Here is a 21,674-nt window from a genome sequence, read left to right as displayed (position 1 = left end):
ATTTCCAGGACAATGTTATATCACATGACAAGCTCAAGCCCTAATTGAGCCACATGATCAGGAGCGTGGATGAGTAACTAATCGTCGAGGTTTCCTTCCCGAGTGCACGAGTCCATGAATTACGACAGCACGTATATGAAATGCAAAGCTGAGACTTCTTCGTCCCGTTTGCTGGGATTGGAGATATCAAATAGACGGATCATACTACGTGAAAACCAACTGCCATAGATAAAGGCTGAAAACGAATTGGATAGATCACAATGCTATTGCCAGCAACCCCTACTGCAAGCTACGACAAGATTCTCCCCCCTCTCAAACCCTCATAAGCAAAAAAAAAAAAAAAAAAAAAAAAAAAAAAAAAAAAAAAATCCGACAGCCCTAAAAGAGTCTCCAAACATAGTACCAGTGAAAGGTCCATACATATCGCGTCGAGGTAATTCTGTCGGAATGAGCGGATTCACGGCTCTGTGGGTATCCAGATAACAATATATAGGCTCTATCTCCTAGCGGTATACGTGGTCCGTGGTCCACTCGACGAGTCACTCGGAGCTGTTTTGAAGAGAAATGGAATAAACTTGTTTTGTCCTCGAATTTTCAAAACTCACTGATAACTCTGGTTGGTTTCATTAGCTGTCAGGGGCGTACGGCCCTCCTCGTTGGCCAAACGGGAGCACATATCGAATCACTTAATCACTCGATCCTTCGTGAACGACTCTATATCGTATATCAGACGGAATCTTTATATTGAAATGGGCACGGAAAGGGGCCACTAAGGTTGGATGAAGTATTCTAACTGAATATGACTCGTTAAGAGAAGAAGAAAATTCCTTAGTTATTGGGGCAATCCGACACAGAATCCGCCTAAGCTGTTGGGAGTGTCAGCAATATATGTTCTGATATCGGTCAGGCTGTGAAAGGCAGCTCGGTCTCAGCCTTCTTGTCGGGCCCCGATGGCTTCTGGTGGTCTAGCAACAAATATTCTGATTCACCAAGGGAAGTAGCCAGGGCTTCCAGGGCTGCGTATCAAGCTGTTTAAGTAGCTATATGTATGTACTGCACTGCAACTGCGTAATGCGCTAGAGATACAACCATGGCTTGGCATCCAGCTGCGGTTTGCTCCGTTTGCCTCTGCCACGTGATGTAACGGCACAATGATTATCCGGCACCAAGAACTCCAAAGCTCTGTGACAAATCTGATAACGCGATCGGACAATCTGATAAAAAAAATTACATCCGACCGCGGGAGATTCGCAGCATACAAATCCATCCATAACTACATCCCCCGGAGACATTGCCTTTGCCGTCGTCGCCAAATTCGCGAACTTCCATTTCTCTGTCCTCTCCTCCCGTAGTTCTCTGTATAACATCTTACTCGTCGCATATCCAAGTGCCTCTTTTCTCTCCAGCTTCCAATAGGACCTTTATTACTCGAGTCATACCCCGCCTTACAACGGGATATATCCAGCTTGGAACCCGCAACCATGTCAACCCTGAACGAAATTGCTTCGGAAGAAGCCTTCTATAATCATATCTCCTCCCTCCCATCATCCGCTCTTCTAGTCCTCTATTTCCACACCCCCTGGGCTGCACCATGCACCCAGATGCGCACCGTGCTCTCCACCCTCGCTTCTACCTATCCCGCCACCACTCCGCCCGCCATCTCCTTCGTCAGCGTCAACGCTGAAGAGCTCCCGGATATCTCCGAAGAATATGACGTTACTGCAGTCCCTTTTATCGTCCTTGTCCGCGACGGCAAGACCCTCCAGTCCCTCTCCGGCTCCGACGCAATCAAAGCCCGCGCCGCCATTGAACAACACGGCGGTGCGACAGCAACGGGCAGTACCACCGGGGCAGAAAAGCAATCCATCCCCCCCCCTCTTCATGCAGAACCAAGAAAAGACCTCTCCACCTCTAGCACCTCTGATACCCCTGGCGCCAACACAAATGGGGCAGCCGCAACCTCCACCTCCCCCACCCCACCGCCCACGAATGAAGAGCTTTTCGCCCGTCTGGATGAACTAGTGAAGGCTGCCCCAGTCATGCTATTTATGAAGGGAACACCAAACGATCCGCAGTGCGGCTTCAGCCGGCAGATCGTCGCTATACTTCGTGAGAATGGCGTGAAATATGGCTTTTTCAATATTTTGGCGGATGAGGACGTGAGGCGGGGCTTGAAGGAGTATGCTGATTGGCCGACGTTCCCTCAGTTGTGGATAGGGGGCGAGTTGGTGGGTGGACTTGATATAGTGAGTTATTCTTTTAATTTTCTTTATATGTATAAGTTTTCTATGGGCCACGTTTGGCCTCCCTACGCTTCTCCTCCTGGGTTTCTTATCCTGGACCAACCCAACTGTGAAATGCCAGTAACTAACCTGCGGCTATTCAAATCCCAACAGGTCAAGGAGGAAGTCAGCGCAAACCCGGAGTTTTTCAAAGATTACTCGGTAGCACCGCGAGGATAAGCATAGATATCTTTCGTTCTTTCCACTCCCCCGATTAAATTGCGGAATGCAATTTCTTCAGTAAACTCTTCCGTCTTGAATTTTCGTATTCAGATCTATTTCTTACGACTCTCTACATCTTCCGTGGTATACTTGTTCTAAAAGCAGTTCGACCTTCTCCCGCTTTTCCCTAGTGCTATCTCCACGCATGGGATAGTTGAGCATGAAAGCAACGTGGGCCACTTGGCATAGTATCCACCCTTCAAATCGGACTGGGCACTTTCCGAGAGAGGGTTTCCCGGGATGGATACAGCAGACAGCAGGTTATAAAGCCCAAAATCAGATAATAATGCAAAATCAATGGAATTGAGGGGATTGCCAATTAAATGTAAAATAACACGAGAAGAGGAAGTGGAAATATCGAATTCTAAAATACAGTGCACAATTGCCAGTATATGCATTTCTAAGATCACAATCCCTAGCTCCTCGCTTCACTGCATACTGATTCCTTCTCCAAATACTATTCCACCCACTGAAATGAAAAAAAAAAAAAAAAAAAAAAAAAAAAAAAAAAAAAAAACTTAGAATCGCCCTGACCAGATGCTGAACAATAAGATTAGTCAATATAGCTAAACTACATATTTCTTGACCTCTATCATTCGTTCAGGGGGATTCACAAACGCAAGGGCCCAAAAGCTCGGAGCCCTTGCCTCTGGGTGTCTTGACTTTGATCCTCGACTTCTTTAAACATCCTTCGTAGCAGTCTGCGTCTTCTGCTCATATAAACTCGCTACAAGCTTGCGTGCGGGGTGGTTCATCCAACTGAACTGATCCCGTTGACTCAGCTGGCGATATGTCGACTTCAAAGCATCCTCGTCCACGTATGCGCCGCGCAACCATCGTTCGCCGCTGTTTTCCCCATCGCTGGCCCCGGAGAGGTCAAATGCGTTCCTCGCATGAACCACACGACGGTTTTGGAATATCACGCATTGGCCCGGTTCCAGTTTAATTTTGAATATGTTCTCTGGCTTGGCAAGCTCGGCAGCAAAGGCTTTCATGGCTTTAAGGTAGAGTTTCACATCCGAAACGTCTTTCACGCGCTCTGTTAGGTAGGAAGGTGCTTGGAACGGCGGGGAATAATTAACGTAGTTGACGTAAGGGGTAGTGCTCGTCTTGGGCGGGTTTCCGAGGAATTCCTCTCCAGCCTCGATTTCGATTGTAGGATGGGAATATTGGTAATGCTGGTTGTTATTCTTGTACTCGAAACGAGTGGACGTTCTGGCAAGGGCGTCGAACAGAGAGCGATCGTTTCGCAGCAAACGTACCGCCGCCAGGAAGGTGTCTGCGAAGAGCGACTCGCCGCCTTCGAAGGAGTTCCTTAAGCAGTGAAGCAACTGATACCCAGGTGGGTCCTTCATATACAACAGGTCCATGTGAAAGTCAAGGTGTTTATTGGTATAGGCAACATTTTTGGCATCTGGAACACTGCGGACATCCCATGTTTGGCCGTAGAATGAATTGCGCAACGGGCCCATGCGGGTCGCAATCTTCTCAACCATCTCAGCCGAATCCGGGATGTCCTTGACAAAAAGCAAGCCCAAGTGCTTCAAACTGCGCATGGCAAGGAAAAATTGTGAATCGTCCTCCATATAATCTTTGAACGAAACCCAATGCTGGTTCTCCTCCATAATGGATTTATTCCAAGAGGTGCGGCGGCCCTCCTTGGCTCGGAAAAACTTCTCAACCGCGGTCATAATAGACAATTGCTCTGGGGAAAATGTCGACACATGGGACTCGTCATAACCAGGGATATCATTTTGCCATGTCACTACCAATTGGCCATCTTGAACTTTGACAGTCTCCACGGCAACGTCATCGGGTATATCAGTCATGCGAAACTCTCGTTGTTTTGTCGACTGGTCGACACACTTGGGACAGGTACAGGCATCCCGTAATCGAATGCTATGGATATAAACCAGTTGTTGGTTTGCGGTCGTAATCATCACTGTGCCATTCTCGCCAACTGCGGCAGACTTGACGGAAGGGATTATAAAGGACCTCATGGGTGATCCTCCGACCATCCGCACGAGCGGCTTCCCATTTGTTGTTGATTCCTTCCCAGGTGCATACGGGATCCTCCTCACGATCGGTCTAGATGCCTCGGGGGCAGTCTGGGTTTCGGCGGAATCGCTGTAACCCGCTCGCAGCTGTAGAATAGACGGGTACACAATTTGGCCGGCAGTCCGTCGAAGCTGGGATGAAGCGGCCAGCCTCGCTCGAGCCTGGCGCAGAGGCGCGAGAGCAAAAGACATGGCGCCAATCTCTCTGGGGAATCTAAGCTATCAATAAGCGAGGCAAAAGAGCGCCTAATTGTTGCCACTGGGTCGTCTATCTGTCTGCCATTCGTCCTTGTTGTTGTTGTTGTTGTTGTTGTTGTTGTTGTTGTTGTTGTTGTTGTTGTTGTTGTTGTCGTTCTTGCGAGCCGCCATAGGGGAAAAATCGCCCGGCAGTATCGAATCACGTGATTCGGAGGATTTCTGGATATTTATTTCCTTTGCGATGAATTCAATCCTTGTTGTTCTTGGTGTTTCCAAATCCATCCTTCAGCGGTTTAATAGTTATATCTTGTTTAAGAGAGCAATTCCACCCATGTTCTCTTTGGAAATCTCCAGTTAACCTTTCGAATCTCTTCGGTCACTACCGAAAAACGGGAGAGACCTCTGCTCTACTCTTGTCTGTGTATGTCGGCTGGGGGAGAACATCTCAATGAGGAAGTGAGTGGGAATGTTTCAATCAAAAATTATATATGCAGCGGCCTCTTTTCTATCTGGATTTGAAAACTAATATTTCCGGAATTTATAGGGCAACAGAATACAGGTAGTTGCTGCAGGCGCAGCTGCTGGCCTGGTCTCGAGGTACGCAGCAATATACCTGGAGTTTATACCTTTAAAACGTTCTAACAGACCTTAGATTCTGCATCGCACCCCTCGATGTCGTCAAGATCCGCCTGCAGCTCCAAATTCATTCACTATCCGACCCCCTCTCCCACCGCGACATCAAAGGCCCTGTATACAAAGGGACACTCTCAACCCTCAAGTCTATATTCCGCGATGAAGGCATAACAGTACGTCCAATCCCTATCTTTCCTCTTCACAACCCCATTGAACCAACCAACTAAGTACCTGAACCCAAACCTCCAGGGCCTCTGGAAAGGCAACATACCCGCTGAACTCCTCTACGTCTGCTATGGCGGCATCCAATTTTCCAGCTACCGCGCCGTCTCTAGCGCCCTCCGCGCCCTCCCCCCTCTCCCTCTCCTCCCACACCCCATCCCCCAGCCCGCCGAATCATTCATCTCCGGCGCCGTCGCCGGCGGCCTTGCCACCGCCTCCACATATCCCCTCGACCTCCTCCGCACCCGCTTCGCCGCCCAGGGCAACGACAAGATCTATGCCTCCCTCCGCGCGTCCGTGCGCGACATCGCGCGCACAGAGGGCCCGCGCGGCTTCTTCCGCGGCGCCACCGCCGCCATCGCCCAGATCATCCCGTACATGGGCCTTTTCTTCGCTGCGTACGAGGCCGTGCGCAACCCCATTGCCGGCTGGGAATTGCCGTATGGTACGGGCGATGCGGGCGCGGGCGTGGTGGCGAGCGTGATTGCGAAGACGGGGGTGTTTCCGTTGGATCTCGTGAGGAAGCGGTTGCAGGTGCAGGGCCCGACGAGGGCGAGGTATATTCACACCAATATCCCCGTGTATGAGGGGGTGTTGAGGACTATAAGGGATATTTTGGCGGCGCAGGGGGTTAGGGGGTTGTATAGGGGGTTGACGGTTAGTTTGATCAAGGCTGCGCCGGCGAGTGCTGTGACGATGTGGACGTATGAGCATGTTTTGGGGTTGTTGAAGGAGATGAATCGTGGTGATCATGGTGATGGTGGTGGGGAATAGTGGTGCGGAGTGGATTATAAGCTGTTTTTACGTTGGTCTGAAATTTTGGTAAGGGTATGAGCCGCTTTTTTGGTTGTATTATAAGGGCACCTGCCCATCAGGGGAGTTCTGGTGTTTCTCTATGCTCAAATGGGAATGGAGCCAGGATAAATCCTTACAAGATATTGAGCACATGCTTGGCTAGTTAGGATACATATATACTTGAGCAACACTGCTCCTTACACTTATCTATACATTTCCTGGATACGTTTTCTTTGTATTGCACTGTACATATACGCACCCGGCATGCCTTCCAACCCAGTAGCTTGTGCTAGGTTTGCTATAGTATGTACCTCCTACGGACGGCAAAACTATCTCCATTGTGAGCTATACTTTCGTCAAGTGGTATACCTCCCACGTTACCTCAATCGAAAACAACTAAAGACCCCAACGGATAGGCTTGATAATTACGTCGATACCAACTGTCCCACCTCGACGTCAATTTTGCTATACTATGTTATCCTTATGTACGAACGAAAACATCCGACAAACAACACTTTTCACTTCACAACAAGAAACGGACATTAAAAGAGAGCATCTCAAACGAATAGGATTGAATTAAAATAAGATGGTATAGCTCAAAAAGGATGGCACTCGCATAGACGTTGGCGCTGGCATGAGCAGGGAGAAACAATACAGAGACGGTTTCAAGAAACAAGGGGGTTGGTTGTTTGGGAATGGGGAAGGCAAGGAGACGTATCATAACAGACTATTGTGTTCTGCTTTCTCTCTGTCTTGTCTTGTAATTTCAAATAAAAAAGAAGCAGAGGAAACTTCGAAAAATGGGGTAGTGACTCATGTCATATTTAATACTCAACACCCTCATCCCCTTCCGTGTCCAGACTATCGCTGGCAACCTCCTCGTAATCCTTCTCCAACGCAGCAAGATCCTCACGTGCTTCGGAGAATTCGCCTTCCTCCATTCCCTCGCCAACATACCAATGCACAAAGGCGCGTTTCGAGTACATCAGGTCGAACTTGTGGTCAAGACGGCTCCAGGCCTCGGCAATTGCGGTGGTGTTGGACAACATGCTGACGGAGCGGTCGACTGGAGCGAGCTCGCCGCCTGGCACGCGCATGGGCTTCTGGTAGTTGATGCCGATCTTGAAGCCAGTCGGGCACCATTCGACAAGGTTGAAGGAGGTCTTAGCTTTGAGGGAGGCAACAGCGGCGTTGCAGTCGCGGGGGACGACGTCACCGCGGTAGAGGAGAGCCACGGCCATGTATTTTCCATTACGTGGGTCGCAGACGACCATCTGGTTGTTTGGTTCGAAGCCTGTATTCATGTTAGGAGCTGATCCACTTGGCTGGTTAGGGGGATTGGGTTTGGAGGGCGATGTGATATTTACATTGGAAGGTAAGGTCGTTGACCTTGAAGCTTTCATGGGAGCTTCTGTTGCTGGATACAACGGGTGCGTAGCTGATGAGGGGGTAGTGAATACGAGGGTAAGGGACCAAGTTGGTCTGGAACTCGTTGAGATCGACGTTCAGGGCACCATCGAAGCGCAAGCTAGATGTGATGGAGCTGACAACTTGGGCGATGAGGCGGTTGAGATGTTCATAACCAGGGCGGGGGATATCAAGGTTGCGGTGGCAGATGTCGTAGACAGCTTCATTGTCGACGAGGAATGTGCAGTCAGAATTCTCAATGGTGCTGTGGGTAGAGAGAACGGCGTTATATGGTTCGACAACGGCGGTTGAGACACGGGGTGCTGGGTAGACAGCGAATTCGAGCTTGGATTTTTTGCCGTAATCGGTGGAGAGACGCTCCAAGAGGAGGGCACCGAAACCGGAACCGGTACCACCGCCAAAAGAGTGGAAGATCAAAAATCCCTGGAGGGACGAACAGTTGTCTATTGTAAGTGCTTTTTAGTGGTCTGTTCATTCGAATTGGGGGGGGGGGGGGGGGATTGTAGCATCCACGAGTATCTAGAAAATAAACCAAAAATGGCAGTCATACCAGCAACACGGCGAATTCGGTCAATGACACTGTCGACAAGCTCCTTTCCGATGGTGTAGTGACCACGGGCATCTGGTAACAGATGTGTCAGCAGTCACAAATTTCTCCAATCGGCACAATGAGAGTCCCCTATCCATACAGTTGTTTGCTGCATCTTCCTTTCCGCTGATCAACATTTCAGGGTGGAAGAGCTGGCGATAGGGACCAGTGCGGATTTCATCGATTGGCTAAATATAGTCCGTAAGTTAACCAGTTAACCAAACCCTGTCATCATGCTCCTTTTCACTTGGAAGATCCTGGTTAGACATACGGAAGGGTCCAAATCGACGAAGATAGAGCGAGGAACATATTTGCCGCTGCCCGTCTCGGTGAAGAAGGTTTCAAAGGACCCAGCTTCACCAATGTCTGTGGCTTCGGGGTCCAGACGACCATCAGCCTTCAAACCGTGTTCGAGAAGATATCTGAAATTTTAATAGACACGTCGCATTGGCGGTTAGTCATGGTACTTAGAAATGCAGGTGTAATTTCAGGCGTGATCATCAGGGAAGATAAGCAAAGTGGAAAAGCGGTGAGGGAATAGAGGGATTTGGTAGCGTACAGTTCCCAAGCACTGTTTCCAAGCTGGGTACCAGCCTGGCCGATATGGAGATGGCAGACCTAAAGGCGTAATTTTAAATGTCAGCATCATATCAAAACAACACAATAATATATGGGGTGTGTAATCGTTATATTTTGATGGACGGAAGGGATTAACAAGTGTATGTGAGCTAAGGGGGAGGAGGGGAGGGGGAGGCGTTGTTGTGTGCCAACAAACGCGGGTTGAAATAGGGCGTGCAGGGGGTAAACAAAGGGACATTCAAGAGCAACGTACCTCGCCTCTCATGATGGCAGATGTGATGCAAGACGTGGGAAGAGGAAGAGAAGGAGAGACAATGGGGATGGGCGACGAGGAGGAGGAGGAGAAGGAGAGCAAGCAATCACCAAAAGACGGCGTTTGGAATGGAGAGAGAGAGAGAAGAGAGGAGAGAAGAGAGGAGAGGAGAGGAGAGGAGACAAGGGCAGAGGTTGAACGTGAGGAACTGCCAAACACATCAAAACCGTCCAACACGGTTAGCGTCAGCGGCCGCCAAGAAAAAGGGGGAGAGGGGATGCGTTCTGAGATCACGTGGATGAGGTGCTGTCCACTTCATGTAGCCGTTCTCAGTGTCAATCACAACCACCACCACCACCACCACCACAATCATCATCATCATCATCATCATCATCATCATCATCTCTTCTTCGGGTAAATTGCTCTGTTCTTCCCGGATGTAGAGAGAGAGAGGCCATTGTGTGTTCACTATCCAGAAATCAAGGCAAATAAATAAACAACGGGCTCCCCTGTCCCTCTCCTGCCAGTTCCCACGGTTCACCAAAACTCTCTTCACGTCACTTCGAATAATCTATAGACGGAAAAACATGCTATAACTATCTATATCTTTAATTCATCATGCCGTGCATTTTGTAATGTACAGTACATACATGTATAGTACATTAAAATATTATATCCCCTCCATCCTTTCTACATTGCACCTATGTCGAGACCCCTAGTGCTACCCATATTTTGTTAGTCATAGCACCTCACAGTCACAGCAATCATTTTCTACTGGCCACAGACTACAGTACTAATGAAGAACTCGATATGTCTCTGCTTCGTGTGCAGCATTGGTTACGGTCCGGCGTGTATCACCAAGGAACTGTCGGGCAATGGTTGGCCGACTGTTCCTGGGCACCTCGCATTTCCAGCATGGTAGCCAGTGAACCACCTCTCACCAAGCAAAGTAAGCATTCGATTGGAAGTGGCAGGGACGGCGCAATACTGCTACGAGGCTATCTTGTGAAATAGTAGTACTAGACCATCACCTAGATTGGAGACGGAATCCGTCCACCACTGACCTTTCGTCAATGAGCTCGAGTAGTAAGCGAAGATAATGCCTGGGTAAAAATCTTTCTCTTGAAAGCTTATGGAGGGTATACAACAGCCGATTTGCCGATTTGTCAAACATTTGCCAAAACATAAATAAATTGTCCCGTCGTCAAAGCATACACTATTCACTTCAACTGCTCCGTCAGCCCCACATGCTTGGGATTCATCTTAAGAAACATATCAGTAAAAAGTGGTGCACTATACCTCCTCACACTCAATGAGGCAGCATCGGATCCTTCGGAATATCTCCCAGCATAGCCCCAATCAACCAGCCAGACCTTGTCATCAGGGCCTAATATCAGGTTTCGGGGAGCAATATCCTGATATGTGAGAACTAGTTTGTCGATGCGAAATTGTGGAAGAGTGCTTGGGGATTGTTTGAAATGTTAGCAGATTGTAAGTTTGCTGTTGAACCAGTCTTCCAGGTCCTTCTTCAAGTTGAAGGGCCTGCCTCCCATACTACTGAACCAAAAACCCTGGGCCAAGCATATTTTACAGCCCACTGGTCCTGGATCCTGGGGCACCGGAGCGGACTGCAGAGTATTGAGTATAGAGGCTGTTTGGATGACAATCTCCACACGTTCCGTTTCAGTCAGACTGTTCCAAAAATCCTCAACTACTCTGCCTTCAACGAAATCCATTACATCAAGCATTTGCAACCGAAATAAACATTTTCAGTCTCAATGTTGAGGATTCGATGAACCTTGGGGACCGGAATTGAGGATTTTTTCGCCAACAAGCTTCAGAATGCTAGCTTCACATGGTCGTGCATTGACACCGCCTTTAAGAATGAGTGTCCGAGACAGGCGGACGATGTGGGTTCCCTAAAAGGAGTGGAGGACTGGCGCAGTGTCAAAAAGACCGATAAGAGTTTCATCCGAGACTTTGGAGATGTCACAATCATCCAGAGGAAATCTGGTCTGTGGGTTTAATGCCGCTGGCTTGGGGGTTTGGCTGATTGACCCACATGAACTTCTTAGTTTGCCGAAACCAACCACTAATGCCAGACATTCCCGCCAACGATTCAACGAAGCGGAGGACGCTGCATAATAATCGCCCAAAGATTTCGTCGTTGTCACGTATTCTGTGAACTTGAAAGTAGCTTGGAGAAGCCGTCCGCCGTAAACGTGTGTTTCTCGAGTGAGGACAGGCGGAAAAGGTAAGATGGGGAGCATGGGATGGATGGGAGTTCGTTCTTCCTTTCAAGCGAGTTTGGGGAGGGGACGGGAGGACAGCGCTTAACCACGCCTGCAGACAAGAAAGACAAACGCTTGTATCGGCGCTTAAGGCTAAGAATAGATCACCAACCAGCTTCCAGGGACGACCTAACTATCATACCACAGTAATACTCTGTAACTACAGATTACCACACGCCAACTCGAATTGATCTTAGTTTGCTTTGCGAGGATTACCTCGGCGTATCGAACCTGGACTTGCGACACAAACTATTGCCCTTTACATATTAGCACAGTAACAAAAGGTAAATTAATTAAGCTTTCGGGAAGGGTTTATGCCTGAAATTAAAGAATGGACGGCGGAGGATTGTGGAGTCCTGATGAAAAATTGTTTCACTGAACGATGTGCAAGCTCGAAACGCGCCGCAGTTCCCCTAACTAGTTAGTTACCCAAAACTCACGCCGTCTTAAAGATATCGTTGGGTGCAGAGCACCGCAGAATATAGATATATATCCTTATCTATCCTTTATGCATCCTCAACATAACTGCGGAGTATAGAAAAGCTTGTCAAACCTATTGACTCCCATATGTCTGGGCTACCTCTCTCCAATCCACCACGGAAACGTTCTCCCGTTCAGAGCACCATCCGAATGGATTATCGCAACATCAATCAAAAAAGCAGAAGCTTAGTTAGCAATTCACCCAGGTATCAATCACTACCAGGATTTTGGGACAACCTTTCAAAAATCTGGCTAACTAAAGGTGCGCTGAGAGAGCTAAACTGAAGGAACAGCCAAACTGCTCTATTCCCATATGATTTGCGCTACTGAAAACCCCATAGGCCACTCACTCAGCAGCTTCTTGCTGAGCTGGTGAGAGCATGCAGGTGACCCAGTACAATCCCAATTTTCTCCCCACACGTGTGCATCGGATATTTTGAAAGATATAAAACAGTTTTCCAGGAACAGTGGTCCGAATTTGTCAGATTTAAGAGGTGTAAGTCTTTCCCAGATACCTCTGGCATCGGAGCTGATCATTCTCATTCCAGTACTTGGAATCTACAGATCCTCTTGAGCATACGACAAACTTGAGCCAGCTCAGTTCTGCTCCATCCTTAAAAAGCAGAGAAACAAACACAGAGCACTGAAACCACCAAAACCACCAGCCCCACAGCTTATAAACGTAACTTTGAACAGAAACTAATTGATCATGGCATCTAACCCCCAGAATATAAGTATCCTAATGGTCAGATCCCACCAATACTGAACAACTGGGGGGACATTAATGAAAGATTAGTCAGACCTCAATCTTCTCTTTCATCATCAAAATTTTCTGACAAAGAATTCAGAGAATTCAGGAAAGCAGATACACATGCATCTAAAGAGCAATCAGTAACGGTCTCAGTGATTCCAATTATTGAAGATAAGATCTGTGATCTCAAATGTGCTGGAGGGGGATATTCATTTGGAAACCTTGCCACTCTGACTGATGCAGCTAAATATATATATATATATTTTCAGCATGGAACTACTGCATATCGAAATGCCCGCGACTGGGCGAAGGAGGTGAGAGACACACTTATTGAGGCTGCGAGCAAAAAGGTACAGAAAGTCTATACAGAATCTCAGCATTTTGCATCATCTGGCAATGGGACAGTTTCTATTTCAACAGCTGGCTCAGTGTGATACTTCAGTTGACGAAACGGACGCTGAGAGTGTGGACGCCCGGCAATGGAGTTTTACGAATCATAATGGAGACGACGAGGTGGAAGAGGGAGAGGATAATACCCTAGAAATAGGTAGTAGGTAGGGACGGTTCAAAAAGCAAAAAGTTGGAGGCAAGAAAGTGCCATGTCTGACAAATGATTGACCATACCTTGTACATGTACATACGTAAGAGGTGTCAGAAGTTAGAAGAGAAGAAATCTTCATCAAGTTTACCTACTTCATCACAATGAAAATAATGAATATCATTTCACTTTGAGATTATATTCATGAAATCATGGCCTTGCTCTCTTCTGTGACTCATTTTTATAGATTGACCCCATTGGAATTGACATGACATTGCCTTTGATCATACTGGGGAGACTGCACTGCTAGCAAGGGGATGGAGCAAAAGATGAACAGGATGTGCATCAAGCATTCTTTCTGACACAAGAAATTCATCACAGTTTCATATACCATGATGACATGAGGGGTCAGACTTTTATCAATCCACATTCAAGAGGATGATGTTCTTACCTGTCTTGTCGCTACTATAGTTATGAGTGCTTGTGGTCTTTTTTATGCAAACCCTAAGTTAGAGTCTGCATGTGATCTCACTCCATCAATTCTTGCTTGACAGGGGTAACTAGTTAGAGGTTATACAAGGGGGGTCCTTGATGGCATTATAATTATCTGCACATGCTATGCTATCATATTGGTTATGATTTTTCTCTCAACTTTACTGTATTATAAGCTCAATACGAGTTTATGTACTCAACTAGTAACTTATTATTGAACCTTTAGACATTTGGAGAATTCAAATTCAATATTATCACATAATATTTCATTGCTTTAGTGTTGTTGTGATGAGTAGATTTCTTATTTATGTACATGTGTATAAGCTCTGTACAGAGTAACTTACCTATATCCTGATCGTTGTCTAGCTCTTTTCTTTCTTTTCTTCTCTTTTCAAGGCCACGGGTGGTGAATTTATCATCTCCTCTTCGCTCACAAAAAGGTGGGGCTGATGGATGCAGGTAGCATATTTGGCATTATCATTACTATATTTTCACCAGGTCGGTCTAGTTCTGCGGACCCCAGGAATGGCTAAGAGGAGGAGGGGGAAAAATCCCAAATCTCTAATCCCTCATGATGGTGGAAAATATCAAAAGCCAAGAAGCCGAAAAAGGGGTTCCCGACGTCGGATGGCGGGTAGTTTTTATGGCAGTACAGTACGTAGTTACTGTACTCCGACTTGGACTAACTAATAATAGAATCTTTGATCTTGAAATAACTAATGGTTCGGTTGACCCGTACTGTACTGTACTGTGCGCAGCGGTTTCGCATTTCTGTGCCTGGATCCTTTCTGGGTTTTGAAACATGAAATTAAACTCTTTTTCCCCTTCCCCGTTTGTCAAGCCGTTATTATTTATTATTATTAGCCCGCGGGTGGCGATGGCTAGTTAACACCTTGATCACAATGTGGAATGTGGCGTGTTGCGAATGGAATAATGGGTTCGGAGAATTTTGTACGCTGCGTATTAAGAGGTGTATACATAACAGCTAGGATCTCAATTCATTTTACTATAACGATGAACTATTATTATTATTATTATTATTCTTCTTCTTCTTCTTATTATTATTCTTCTTCTTCTTATTCCAACGACAACATCAAGCCTGTTTGTTGCGGTGCTTCATTTCGTTTTATCTTGTACTGTTACCTGTACATGTACTGTACATTCCAGGAACTAATGCCCAGGAATGCCAAGGAATGTCATCCCCACTCCCCACTCCACTCCAATGACACTACTAGCTACAATCTCCACTCCAACGAACCTCCAGAACTCCAGGAGGAAGAAGAATCCATGAGCAGTGAATAACAGTGGCCAGAGGTTTGCTATTATTGTCTCCACCAGCACATCCACCCATCTGCCCGTGTTACGGCATCAGTACGGAGTAGTTAGTGTCAGTGTTGTGGTGTGGTGTGATTGGGTTTTAAAAAAAAAAAAAAAAAGGACTTGTTGCTCTGCTGTGTTGGGACCTCACCAGGAGCTGGTATAGTTACCCATTATCCGTCACTACTAACAACTACAGCGGATCTTCCCCGTCTTGAGTCTTGGTTCGCGTCGCATACCTACTTACATGTACAATATTATTAACTTATTACTACATACTGTACATGTACTGTACATGTACATTGTCTTTAGCCCTTGAACTACGCAGCGGGACAGTCCCACTCTCCTCGGAGTAGTCGACTAACTAACTAACTACGGAGTACAAGAGAAAATAAAATCTCTTCTCCTCTCGGTCTCTCCCCGCTCCGGACAAGAACAAGAACAACAGAACAATGGCCATCCGCCATTGACTGGCTTCGTCATCGTCCCATCCCCTTCTCCCTTCTTATTCCCTCGCTTTTATCCAATTTTTTATTTATCTCTGTTTTTGGCATACCGCTACCTCCCCTTTCTTTCTCCGTCTTTTCTCTTAATCTTGCAGATCGCATCTTGCCCGATTCTCGAACTACTCCACTATAACTTATCAAACAATAGCCCCTCGTCAAACCACAACCGCCAGCTCTCCCCCTCGCGATTCCCTCGTCAATCAGTCGCCTCCATTCATTCATCACTTGGCTTCCGAAATATGCCATTTTTTCGACTGTAATAGTTCATCTTAAATAAAACCTCTCCCCGCCGCCCTTCGATATCCTATACCGCCGCGCGATTACTCACAGCACATTACCGTTTCCTTTAACCACTACGTCCCGCATCGGGTCACACTCTGGGGCATTTGCGGCTTTTATAGCCCAACCAACAACGACCGAAGAATCGAGAGGAGGGGGGGGGAAATAAAAATAACGCATAGAGGATACAAACGTCCTAGCCACCTACTCCAATATGACCTCGCCGGTTGACGAGAACCCGAATTACAAACCGCACAATGAGAAGGCGCCCCTGCGGAATAATAGCTCCTCAGAGGACGACACTGTGGTGAATGATGGCTCACAACCTCCAAACCCGAAATTAAAACCCCCGGATGTCGATGCCGCCATGGATCAAGAATCGCACTACTCGCCGTGTGCCTCACCGTCCCGAAAGTCCCACGCCAGGGAAGTGGCCCACCGTCTAGATGACGAACTGGCTATGATGGAGGCAGAACGTGTTGTATCGATTGAGGAAAAGGTCCCTTCTAATGAAAAGAGTGGCCGGTCCATGTCCATTTCACGCACTCGCTCCCGACGTTCCGAACCCATGGACGAATTCGAGGCCGCAACAAACCCTCTGCATGAGCAGGCCGCCATCTACAACCCACCCGATAATCCCACAACGAATCTGGCCAGGTTTTTCAAAAAGGTTCATGAATCCAGTTTCCTTGTCCGATACTTTACCTATATCATTCCGCTCGTCTTAATCCTTCTGATCCCGCTGTTGGTCGGCTTGCTCGCTTATCCTCATGCCAATGTAGGTGGTGTAAAGTTGCTCTGGTTCTCCGTCTGGCTGGAGATCGTCTGGCTCACTCTCTGGGCTGCCCGTATTGTCGCCAAATTTCTCCCAACCCCCATGAGTATGGTAGCTAGTGTCCTCACCAATAATTCGAAGAAGTGGCGCGATTTGGGCAAGCAGCTTGAACTACCTGCTACACTTTTCTTCTGGTGGCTCGGGATCGAGATCTCCTTCTTGCCAACCATGACCAATCACCATATCGATGGCGACCGCGGGACCAAGCCGTGGGAGGTCGTTGTTAACAAAATCATCGTTTCAGTCTTCGTCGGCGCAACTCTCAATTTTATAGAGAAAATCATCATCCAATTGATCGCCATCAGCTTCCATTTACGAACATATGCGGATCGAATTGAGATCAACAAGTTCCAGATCGGCAGCTTGGCGAAGCTATATGCTTATTCCAAGCAGAAAATTAAATTGGAGGATCGCGACTTTGAGGAATCCCCGCCACAGACCTCCGGAAACAGGACCCCGATGCAGTATGCTGGGGTCGCCCAGCGAGTTGCCCGATCTGCCTTGAACAAGGTTGGGGACGTAGCTGGAGCCGTCGCAGGTGACTTCACAGGGAAGACCGTGAATAAAAGCAGCCACCCTCACCAAGTCGTTTTGACCCTTTTGAGCACCACATCAGGTAGCCAGGTCCTCGCCCGCCGTATGTATCGGACTTTTGTCCGCGACGGTTTCGATACCATCTTCTCCGGAGACCTAAAGGCCGCCTTTGACAACGGCGACGAAGCGGAAGCTGCCTTCACCATGTTTGACAAGGATATGAATGGTGATATCTCAATGGAGGAACTGGAAGCCGTCTGCGTGGAAATCGGCAGAGAGCGCAAGTCGATCACTGCCTCCCTGAAGGATTTGGATTCCGTCGTTTCTAAGCTCGATAATGTCTTTGTTTTCATCGTTGTCGTCATTACTATCCTTGTGTTTTTGTCTCTCATTTCCGCATCCACTGCCGGTGTCTTGACTTCGGCGGGCTCCACGCTCTTGGCGCTCTCCTGGCTATTCTCTGCTACAGCCCAGGAGTTTCTACAGGTAAGTACCGTTTTATTTACTCTTTGCAAATCCTTGCCGCTACTTTCTTTCGCCATACTAACTGAGCTTGGTTTGGTCGCAAGTCTATTGTATTCGTTTTCATCAAGCACCCGTTTGACGTGGGTGATCGTGTTTCCATTTACGGAAATACCGGCGCAACCCTAACTGGTGATGACTATTTCGTGAAAGAAATTGCGTTGCTATATACAGAATTTAAGAAGATGGAAGGGCATGTGGTGCAGGCACCCAACAGCTACCTCAATACGCTTTTCATTCTAAACCAACGACGTAGCGGCGCCCTTGCCGAAGCCGTTCCAATTATCATCAAATTCGGGACCACCCTTCAGCAAATTGACACCCTCCGGCTACGGCTTACAGAGTTTGTACGGTCTGAGAACCGCGAATATCAAGGGAAAATCCTCACCGAATTACGAAAGGTGACAGAAAACTACTCCGTCACTCTAAATGTCGTCTTCTTTTACAAATCAAATTGGCAAAACGAATTACTGCGTCTACAGCGACGCAACAAGTTTATCTGCGCTCTCATGCTCATCCTTCAGGAGGTGGGTATCGAAGGACCACGTATGAACATGATCGGTGCGAAGCATGACATGCCATATCACGTTTCTCACCAGGGCGCTCCTCCCACCTATAGCGACAGCGCGAGCGGCCCTGTCCCCCCGGGAGACGGCCCAACTGATCCACACCTGATCTCGGAATCCCGTGACGCGCTGGGCGATCTGGGCCGTGCACCCTCGACCGGTGTCAGTCATAACCCTTCCATCCTCCGAAACCGCTCCGGGACGACCTCCTCCACCCGCGGCCGCCGCGAGTCAGTGTCCAGGCACGTCGACTTCTCTCTCGGAATGAGCGAGCTCAGCGCGGCAGACTCGATATCCGACGTCCACGCAGACCGCCAGGGTAAAAACCGCGTCAACGAGGTCATCCTCAATGCAAATCGCGAGTCGGCAGAGCGCCGCCGGCGCGAACAGGAAGAGGCAGAGGCCCAACGCCGTCTCGACTCCCTCGAGCAATCGCGCTCCCACGCCACCGCCCGCACCTCCATAGATTCCCACCATTCCCGTCTTGCCGGCCCCGCCGCCGGATCCCCGTCTCGGGGCAGTATCTCGTCCTCCATCCAGCGCAACCGCCTCTTCTCTCGCCTGGGGGGGTCTCACTCTGTGAGCTCCAGGGAAGGCAGGGGCTGGTCGCATAGCCGGTCTGAGGATATGGAAGTCGCCGAAACGGAGCTCATGGAACAAGGTCGCTACAACCTGACTCGGGAAAATGGACCTAACGACGCGCCGGAGCTGCCTTCAGGCAGTTTTGCACCACAAGAGGCACAGGGCGATGATTCTTCTGATAGAGGGCGAAGGCCGGTTGTGCATGACACGAATAGATGAGAACGGGTCTCTGTGAGGAAAAGATGTATAGAAAAATAGAGAAGTAGAAAAATAGAGAAGCAGAAAAATAGAGAAGTAAAATATTGGCAATATTTTTTGAGTAGTAATATACCAAATAAAAAATTGTCTTGTTCCGTCATCTCATGGATTCCTGCATATCGCTGGCTCTCGCATTTTATTTGTATTCTTGTATATATACTTTGCGTGGTTATCTTGGTTTATGATTTTCAACTTTCAGTGGGAGTCTTTTTTTGTTAGGTCATCAAAACATGGTGCCAAAGCATCATGACAACAAGTAGGAACCCAGTTAGTTGCGGGATAATATGTATGTACATAACATACATTCTTGTAGAAATAGAGCTAAAATTCCGAGCTCCCTGGTTTGTTCTCGTCTTCCTCGTAGCTAACCAGCCCAGCCTCAGTTCCAGCTGCTAATAAGTTCACTAATAAGTTACCTAGTTTAGTTAAGCAGGAAGCAGAGAGTCTACCTCCATTTCAGCTTATTGATTAGTTACTCTTCACTCTTTTCAACTCATTCATGTATTCATTTATCCATTTATCCATTCATCCATTCATCCATTCATTTTATAGTTGTTCATTGAATCTTTCCATGTGCGGTGGCAGTGCTAGCCTCTGTACACGTATAACTACTCCAGTCGATAGAAGAGGGTGAGAAATAGCCATGAAAACTGCAAACGCCGATGATACTCCAGGAACATCATCCGCCTTTAAGGGCACTGAGTATACAATTACCATCGCTTCATCATCAGTAGCTACCCCCCACCGCCTGCTGTAGATGCGGAAAAACATTGCGTGTCTGCATCGTCTTGCTCAAGTGGTCCTGGTTCTGAGAAAAGTATCAGTATCACCGCTCTTCCACCAATCATCGACGAGAATCCACATCCCCATCATCCCCTTTTCCCTCCCCTGCCTGAATACAAACCACCCTCCATTTTCACTGCCGTCCAATGGCGCGCTTTACGAGCTGTCTCCTTTTGTCTATCCCTGATTTTTCTCATTGGCATCGTGCTTGCAGCATCTGTCAGCAGTAGCTTAATCGCTGCCAAAGACCTATCCATCCGTCTTCGCGGTGGGGACCCAGAAAAGGATAGGCCGTTCTGGCAGGAGGAATGCCAGCGGCGGCATGCAAGGGAGAGTGCGGCGTGGGTGTGGGACGATGAGAAACGAAAGCTAGCAGCCAAACCCTCAGTTCCACGCTCTGAAGTAGACGCTGAGGAACGAAGTGTGGGCATTGGCAAAGCGCCCTATGAACCACTGGAAGGCGGTCAAGACCCCCTTGTTTGTGATTTCTTACTATGCCAGACGGGTTGGGCTGGATGCGGAGTCCTATAGAGTTCAGACAGAAGATGGTGCGTTAATTATACTTTGGCATTTGTACAATCCGAAGGAATACAAACCATTACCCTCCGGCGATAGGGACTGTATCGCCCCTCCAAGTGCCTTATAGACACCCAAAGCAGATGGGCAAAGCCACCCTGCAAACGGGGGTAGGAAATACCCTGTTCTAATGCTCCCGCCCATGGCGCTCTGGGTTGCGGGTTCGGATCAGCTTACTGATGGCAGTCGGCTATTGCGGCGGCTAAAAGGCAGGAGTGAGCCCTATGTTCGTGTTGTGCATTCGAGGGTAATTGAGGAATATGAGCATTTGGATGTGATCTGGACGGTAGATTCGATTGAGAAGGTCGGGATGGAGGTGAGGAGGGTTATTTGGGAATGCGTGAAGGACGACGCTCGGGATATTTGCCGATATCCTGAAGTGTAGGATAGGGACCGGAGTGTTGTGGCTTTGTATTGGCGGTTGGTTGAGTCATCGTATCCAGATATATGTATTTATATCTGACCTTTATAAAGATCATATATTTGGTCTTGGTCTAGGCGTGTTGATATATACAAATATATTACCTAGATATTTCGCACATGCACTAAAGTTAACCGCATAGATATACGTCACCTGTTCCAATTCACTGCATCAATGATAGATATTTGAGAATTACCTTGGTTGATCTACGAACAAGGGGGCGCGTTCATAGCGAAGTAGTTCTGCTATATGTTGACAAAAGAAATTTAGAGTGGAAGCTCTGAGTTTTGAGGTAATCTAACTGGGTCTGTCTGGTAGAAAGGCTAGTACGATATTTCTTGCATCTTTTCCTTAACTTTGCCTTTCTTTTCTTAAATATATATTACAATTGTTCAAACTCCACTGTCGTTGTCTCCCGCTCGTTTAGTTACTGAGCTAGCTGACTTGCTATTAGGGTCCATGGTCGTCTCGATGCGACGAATAACTCTGGCTGGATTACCAGCAACAAAGTGAAACGGGGGAACATCCTGGGGAAGGGGAATGAGACTCTTTATCTCGCGGCATAGTAGCAAAAAGAAAACAAAGCAACAACAGAGCGAGATAAAAATACAGTCCCCAATATTGCTTGGTAGTCACTGGTTCCGCTAACTTATACCTAAGGGGCTAAAGACAACAAAGGTTGGCC

General features: G+C 47.7%; 8 protein-coding genes across 8 annotated transcripts; 4 read left to right on the top strand and 4 right to left on the bottom strand.

The window, feature by feature from the left end:
• The first annotated feature begins 8 nt into the window (after positions 1–8).
• Positions 9–3,885, top strand: BDBG_00023 (thioredoxin). Its single transcript, XM_002628731.2, has 3 exons — positions 9–433; positions 494–2,246; positions 2,397–3,885. The coding sequence occupies exons 2-3, from the start codon at positions 1,482–1,484 to the stop codon at positions 2,460–2,462; spliced, it is 831 nt and encodes a 276-aa protein (XP_002628777.1). The 5' UTR covers positions 9–433; positions 494–1,481; the 3' UTR covers positions 2,463–3,885.
• Positions 2,404–4,872, bottom strand: BDBG_00022 (gamma-butyrobetaine hydroxylase subfamily). The gene has a single exon (XM_002628730.2). The coding sequence runs from the start codon at positions 4,751–4,753 to the stop codon at positions 3,185–3,187; it is 1,569 nt and encodes a 522-aa protein (XP_002628776.1). The 5' UTR covers positions 4,754–4,872; the 3' UTR covers positions 2,404–3,184.
• Positions 4,200–6,783, top strand: BDBG_00021 (mitochondrial thiamine pyrophosphate carrier 1). The gene is made up of 4 exons (XM_002628729.2): positions 4,200–5,215; positions 5,304–5,356; positions 5,412–5,565; positions 5,642–6,783. The coding sequence occupies exons 1-4, from the start codon at positions 5,183–5,185 to the stop codon at positions 6,386–6,388; spliced, it is 987 nt and encodes a 328-aa protein (XP_002628775.1). The 5' UTR covers positions 4,200–5,182; the 3' UTR covers positions 6,389–6,783.
• A 450-nt stretch (positions 6,784–7,233) lies between these two features.
• Positions 7,234–9,270, bottom strand: BDBG_00020 (tubulin alpha-2 chain; the record flags this gene model as incomplete). Its single annotated transcript, XM_002628728.2, has 7 exons — positions 7,234–7,703; positions 7,777–8,280; positions 8,388–8,459; positions 8,527–8,614; positions 8,698–8,848; positions 8,986–9,044; positions 9,259–9,270. 7 exons carry the CDS (start codon positions 9,268–9,270, stop codon positions 7,234–7,236), a joined length of 1,356 nt encoding a protein of 451 aa, XP_002628774.1.
• Positions 9,271–10,296: 1,026 nt separating this feature from the next.
• On the bottom strand, positions 10,297–11,006 carry BDBG_16040 (uncharacterized protein; the record flags this gene model as incomplete). Its single annotated transcript, XM_031724075.1, has 2 exons — positions 10,297–10,719; positions 10,768–11,006. The coding sequence occupies 2 exons, from the start codon at positions 11,004–11,006 to the stop codon at positions 10,479–10,481; spliced, it is 480 nt and encodes a 159-aa protein (XP_031575562.1). The 3' UTR covers positions 10,297–10,478.
• Positions 11,007–11,050: 44 nt separating this feature from the next.
• On the bottom strand, positions 11,051–11,528 carry BDBG_16039 (uncharacterized protein; the record flags this gene model as incomplete). Its single annotated transcript, XM_031724074.1, has 1 exon — positions 11,051–11,528. One exon carries the CDS (start codon positions 11,526–11,528, stop codon positions 11,178–11,180), a length of 351 nt encoding a protein of 116 aa, XP_031575561.1. The 3' UTR covers positions 11,051–11,177.
• A 3,370-nt stretch (positions 11,529–14,898) lies between these two features.
• BDBG_00018 (mechanosensitive ion channel protein) lies at positions 14,899–19,700 on the top strand. The gene is made up of 2 exons (XM_031719695.1): positions 14,899–17,767; positions 17,851–19,700. The coding sequence occupies exons 1-2, from the start codon at positions 16,127–16,129 to the stop codon at positions 19,168–19,170; spliced, it is 2,961 nt and encodes a 986-aa protein (XP_031575560.1). The 5' UTR covers positions 14,899–16,126; the 3' UTR covers positions 19,171–19,700.
• Positions 19,701–19,852: 152 nt separating this feature from the next.
• BDBG_00017 (uncharacterized protein) lies at positions 19,853–20,953 on the top strand (the record flags this gene model as incomplete). Its single annotated transcript, XM_002628725.1, has 3 exons — positions 19,853–19,911; positions 19,944–20,469; positions 20,639–20,953. The coding sequence occupies 3 exons, from the start codon at positions 19,853–19,855 to the stop codon at positions 20,951–20,953; spliced, it is 900 nt and encodes a 299-aa protein (XP_002628771.1).
• Between the last annotated feature and the right edge of the window lie 721 nt (positions 20,954–21,674).

Source organism: Blastomyces gilchristii (assembly GCF_000003855.2).
Source record: "Blastomyces gilchristii SLH14081 genomic scaffold supercont1.1, whole genome shotgun sequence".
NCBI lineage: Eukaryota > Fungi > Ascomycota > Eurotiomycetes > Onygenales > Ajellomycetaceae > Blastomyces > Blastomyces gilchristii.
Note: the sequence above shows the minus strand (reverse complement) of the source record. Positions and strands in the feature narration are given on the sequence as shown.